General features: G+C 41.7%; 1 protein-coding gene across 1 annotated transcript; it reads left to right on the forward strand.

The window, feature by feature from the left end:
• The first annotated feature begins 3,690 nt into the window (after window positions 1-3,690).
• Window positions 3,691-5,673, forward strand: MYF6 (myogenic factor 6 (herculin)). The gene is made up of 3 exons (XM_011934114.1): window positions 3,691-4,425; window positions 4,722-4,812; window positions 5,046-5,673. The coding sequence occupies exons 1-3, from the start codon at window positions 3,907-3,909 to the stop codon at window positions 5,162-5,164; spliced, it is 729 nt and encodes a 242-aa protein (XP_011789504.1). The 5' UTR covers window positions 3,691-3,906; the 3' UTR covers window positions 5,165-5,673.

Raw genomic sequence — 5,673 nt, forward strand, 5'->3', positions numbered from 1 at the left:
AAGTCCCCAAATTTATCAGAAACATCTTTCTCAACAAATCTAGGTTTTTTTTTTCAACGAATTCACTATGATTCTTTCCATCAGAGGCCTTACAAATTGAGTAGGAGAATTAATATTTGTTGAGTGCATATACCATGCCATTGGCTCAACATATATCATTTAATTTAGTGTGAAAAGAAAGCTATGATATGTGTAATGTATATGCTTTTTGATCTCTAATAAAACTGTGGCTAGAAACACATACTTAAAAATGGCTAGAACACAGATTCTGTCTTTCCCCAAAGGTATCTTCTTTTTCTACCATATACGCAACCCTTCCAAAGGCTCATAGCTAAAATTCACTGACGTGGACTAGCCATAATACTTTCCTTTCCACTTCTTTCCACAGAAAAGAATTGGGAGACACTCAGGCCTTTTTTTTGTTTTTTTCTTTTTTTAGATGATGGGAAAAAATCATTTGCAAATGAATAAGCACGAAGTGAGAACAACAGGGTGGTAAACTACATGAAAATTTCCCATTCTATCACTAACCTAGTTTCAGATTTTGTGATGAATGACGTCTAGTCCCCTTGGAGTGATTTTATTAATGATAATATTATTATTCCCCTATTATCACTTACTTTTTCCATAGTTTAAAAAATATTTGGACTATTTAAAGCTTGGAGGATTGCAGTTTATATAAACCTGACTTGACCACTTGTCAAGGTCTGTGTCTCCAAGTTCTACTGAGAAGTAATATAATTTCAATTACAGGCATCTCATATTTTGTAAACAGTTTGAGTTCCAAGAGTTCACTAGTTAGAAGTTTGGAATCAGTGCGTATTTTCCCATTGACTTAATCTAATAAAGGGTGGTTATTTCCCAAGCTGGCATTTCCTTGTTTTCTCCTCCAACCTCCTGCCCTCAACCCCCAAAACAACAACAAAAAAGGGGAAAAAATCTGTTTAAACCAAGGTGAACACTCACACTAATTTTGCTGGTCTGAGGTCTACAGCATGTTGGAAAAGAGGATTTATAATTTAATAAGGAACAATTCAACAGGTGAAGGTTGACTTTACACCTTGCCTAAGAAGTTGCTCTTGATCTGCACCCCAAAGCTTTATGTACTTTAAAAAAAAAGTAATTATCTTTCTACATTTCTAAACTGGCTCTTTCTCCAGTGGTGACACATGAATGAAAGAAACAGAAAAAGGAAAAGGTGAACTTTCATATTTTTTAGCAGGTTCATGATGTGCAGGCTCTCTAATATCTATCTGATACCACTTAAAATCAGTGGCGAGTCTAAGAATGGTAATGTCTTAAACATTATTTCTTTACCCAGGCTTCAAAATTGCTTAGTAGTGATATTTTTCTTCTCTCATTTTTCTCTGAACATACTAATTCCAATAACAAAAGTACTCTCAGAGAAGATGCTGCATTTTTGAGGTGGGTTTCACGTTTTTGAAAACTTAATTTTTATAACATCCTGTGACTATGGACATCTTTGTCATCATACCAGTGTTATGAATGAAACAGCTGAGGATTTGAGACAGTAGGGTTCATTAAATCCTCACGAGCCCCAAAAGACTATAATCTAGGCCTTCCCCATCCCAATTCCAAGGCTATTTCTCTCATTTGGTCTGTTAATTTAACTCACTTCTTTAGATTCAGACCCCATGAGAAGAGATAATTTTTTTAATGCTTTATCCTTAGCACCCAGGACACTATCTGGCACTTAGTAGGTACTCAATAAATGCTGAAAAAAAAAATTAGTCATTTTTATCTTAATGATCTTAATGATTTTTATCATAATAATCTTAGTTAACTTTTCAAATTGTCTTCACATTTACAAAAGACAACATAAAGTGTGGTTGAGAGCACAAGCTAATTTTCTATAATAGATGTTAGATTATACCCTGAGTTGCTGAAACTTTCAATCTACAGTTTTAATTGCTGACTTCAGCAACCAAGAAACTGGTGAAAATAGAAAAAAAAAAAAGGTCACAGAAGAAGTATTGGCCTCTTGTAACTTTCTCTCTGCTTCCTACCATTCCAAAAATCTAAGAATATTGATTAAACTTGACAAGGAATAAAAACAGCCAAAAATATCAAACCTTGACATCCCAGTCTGTGGCTCAATAGAAAGTGTGAAGAATCGTCTTCTAGAATAGGCCACTTGATTATTTCTAAATTACCTGACTGTTGATTTCCTGCATTATCTTCACGCTATTCATTTTCTAAAATAAAGTCATAAAGAACACAACTTATAATCATTACTGCTTGGGGTAGAGCAATAAGATTTTATTTTCCATGTAGTTTTTCAGGCACTGACTATAAAGGCCAAAACCAAGGTTGACTGTCATCCCAAAGGCCGGTTACAGCCAGGAAGTCCTTCCAGAGCTCTAGGAGGAAAGGTGAAAGGAAAGGAAAGAACAGCAAAAGAGATGGAGGGAAGGAAAAAAAAAACCTCTCCAACAGCTATGCTTTATTTCATCCACAGGAATGGGTCTTTGCCCTAACTTGGCTTTATACTGTAAATGATAACTACTGTTCATCAAGCAGCTATGTGCTATGTGCTTCACATGCATGGCATCATTTGATTGAATCCTCACCAATCCTCACTGTAAGGAAACCACTATCATCTTGAAGACATCAGGATCTAGTACTTACCCATGGATATATACATAGAAATCAACCTTCCTAGGACTTGATAGTTCTTTGGAAACTAGGGCCCCTGCACTTCACCTTCGTATTGTACTGTCTCCCAAAGAACAATACATGTTTTATGGACCATGCGCAAGCTCCAATGTAAAAAATGCTGTTTCCTTGCTCATGCCTTGGTTGCTAACCTTTCTCACTTAAATCCCATCAAACAACTTATTTGGAGTCAATGAATAGTAAGAATGCAAACGAAAAAATGGTGAGCACACAGTGTGCAGCACTGGAATCATAAAAGAGACACCTTGGAAGGGCCCACAAGTAAATGTTGAAATATCAAGTAGCTGTGGTATGAGTCTTGTTTTCACTAAACTTCTTTTTAAGGAGGACTTATTACATTTATTGCAACCCCATCCTCTATCCCACTCCCTACCACCTATGTAATACTGCTCCACAAATGGAAGGGTACAGAATTCAAATCCTGGTTGCCCCTCTCCCCAAAGGAAAAAAAAAAAAAAAAAAAAGATAGTCAAGGACAGTCTCTATGGAAGGACCCAGAGAATCATTTCATTCAGTATCATGGGATGTGAGAACCCTTCAGCCACCCCCTCCATTTCCCAAATCATCTTGCAGCCTTAGTAAAAGAGAGGAAAGAGATTTACCTGCTTCTATTGAGGCTGAAGCCTGAAAGTCATGTATAACCTTTGAAGGACTGTAATGGTTTTAATCACAGGAATAGCATCTTTTTGAGAGGCAGGAGAGAGAAAGGAGCTGAAACACTCTGCAAATATTAACCCGGCTATTTTGGAGCAACGGCTATTGCCTTTGAAATCTTTCATCATGGGTCTATACTTAGAATTCAGATGAGCACAGGGGGAGGGGAATGGGGCAATGTTAATCCCCAGTTGTTTTGAAGTTGTCCTGTAAGCAGGTTAGTATCTAAACTGCCCCAAATGGAAGCGTTCAATGCTTTAAATTATGTGATTCTCTCTGTGTAACTTGGTCTGCACATAGATTGTCAGAATACTCTTGGAGGTGACACTTCTTAGTTTTCTTTCAAACTAGATGTTCTAGAGAGCACTAGCTGCAATCACATTGGGAGACTGATGCTCCATGACAGCTAAAAGTTGGATTGAGTTTCAGGAGCTACTATATATAAAGCTGGGTCGACTTATGTCACTGCACTAATTAAATGCCATCTGGGTGGTTCCTCTGGGTTTTTGAGTCCATCACCCAGTTCAGATCGAGTCAGAGGCCAAGGAGGAGAACATGATGATGGACCTTTTTGAAACTGGCTCCTATTTTTTCTACTTGGATGGGGAAAATGTTACTCTGCAGCCGTTAGAAGTGGCAGAAGGCTCTCCATTGTATCCAGGGAGTGATGGTACCCTGTCCCCCTGCCAGGACCAAATGCCCCCGGAAGCGGGGAGCGACAGCAGCGGAGAGGAACATGTCCTGGCGCCCCCGGGCCTGCAGCCTCCACACTGCCCCGGCCAGTGTCTGATCTGGGCTTGCAAGACCTGCAAGAGAAAATCTGCCCCCACGGACCGGCGAAAGGCCGCCACCCTGCGCGAAAGGAGGAGGCTAAAGAAAATCAACGAGGCCTTCGAGGCACTGAAGCGGCGGACTGTGGCCAACCCCAACCAGAGGCTGCCCAAGGTGGAGATTCTGCGGAGCGCCATCAGCTACATTGAGCGGCTGCAGGACCTTCTGCACAGGCTGGATCAGCAGGAGAAAATGCAGGAGCTGGGGGTGGACCCCTTCAGCTACAGACCCAAGCAAGAAAATGTAAGCCTAGATGCTGCCGGGGCAGGGAAATGCAAAGGCTAATTAAACGCCTTCCTCGGGGCCTTAACCTCCAGCTGCTTGGTCTTTTTTCCCTTCCCCCTTTCTCGCCCGCCCCTCCCGCTCCGTCTCTAATGAACCCCCAGTGGCCCAAGAAGACCGGGTGCTTGCAATAGGCAGGAAATGCGTACCCCGCCCGAGGAAGCAGGAAAGCCGCCCCCCCCACCCCCAACACCCAACCCCACCCCCGGAACCGATGTTTCTTTCCTAATCTGCTGCTGCCTTGGTTTTCCCTCCAGCTTGAGGGTGCGGATTTCCTGCGCACCTGCAGCTCCCAGTGGCCAAGTGTTTCCGATCATTCCAGGGGGCTCGTGATAACTGCTAAAGAAGGTAAAGTAAAAGAAAGGGCTCTGGGTCGCATCAGAGAAAATCCGGGAGGTGGATAGGATGCTCGGGCCGAGAGGGCTCGAAGCGACAGCAGGGACGCGCCCTGCGAAAAGGGCGCTCTTTGCGCGCAGGGACCAGGCCTTTCTGAGCCGCCAAAGCGGCCTCGCGCGGGGCGCGGAGCTGCTTCGTTTTCCTTCTTTGGGTACTATGTTTGTGTGTTTGTTTTTTGCGCTCAGGAGGAGCAAGTATTGATTCGTCAGCCTCGAGTAGCCTTCGATGCCTTTCTTCCATCGTGGACAGTATTTCCTCGGAGGAACGCAAACTCCCCTGCGTGGAGGAGGTGGTGGAGAAGTAACTGGACCGGCGCTTGAGACCTTCTCCGCGCAGCAGGAAGATCCCACCCACCCTTCCTGGCCTAATCCTTTAGATTGGGTCACATTATATTAACATTTAGGAAACTAGACCGAAAAGTTGGTGAAACAGAAGGAGACACATTCACGAAGAAACATTGCGAAAACTGTTGTGCACGCTCAAATGAAAAAGCCTTTCGGTTTTGGGCTTTTATTTTTTTTGGAACCTCGAGTGGCTTAGGTCTAGCCTCCTTATTTTGTTTTTGTTTGGTTGATTTTATAATATATTAACTTTTATTACGGTGATCCTTTTGTGCCATGTTCAAAATAAGTTCATTCCTGTCTAAAGTGGGAACGTTGCATTTAATGTTAGGGGTATGTACTGTTTTTTTGTAAATAGTTTAGCACTTTCATTTTTTATGTAAACCTAAAATATATTTTAAATGTGGAATGATGTATATAAAATGTGCGAGGATCCTGGTATTGTAATATTAAAAAGAAGTTTCTATATGAA

This window comes from Colobus angolensis, unplaced genomic scaffold, assembly GCF_000951035.1.
Source record: "Colobus angolensis palliatus isolate OR3802 unplaced genomic scaffold, Cang.pa_1.0 Scaffold131, whole genome shotgun sequence".
Taxonomy (NCBI): Eukaryota; Metazoa; Chordata; class Mammalia; order Primates; family Cercopithecidae; genus Colobus; species Colobus angolensis.

What these genes read in the sequence shown, in the direction of transcription:
- MYF6 (XM_011934114.1), top strand. Translation starts at nt 3,907, where the DNA reads ATGATGATGGACCTTTTTGAAACTGGCTCCTATTTTTTCTACTTGGAT. An exon ending in ACAGACCCAAGCAAGAAAAT is followed by an intron (nt 4,426 to 4,721) that starts GTAAGCCTAGAT and finishes TTTTCCCTCCAG; the next exon opens with CTTGAGGGTGCGGATTTCCT. An exon ending in CGTGATAACTGCTAAAGAAG is followed by an intron (nt 4,813 to 5,045) that starts GTAAAGTAAAAG and finishes TTTTGCGCTCAG; the next exon opens with GAGGAGCAAGTATTGATTCG.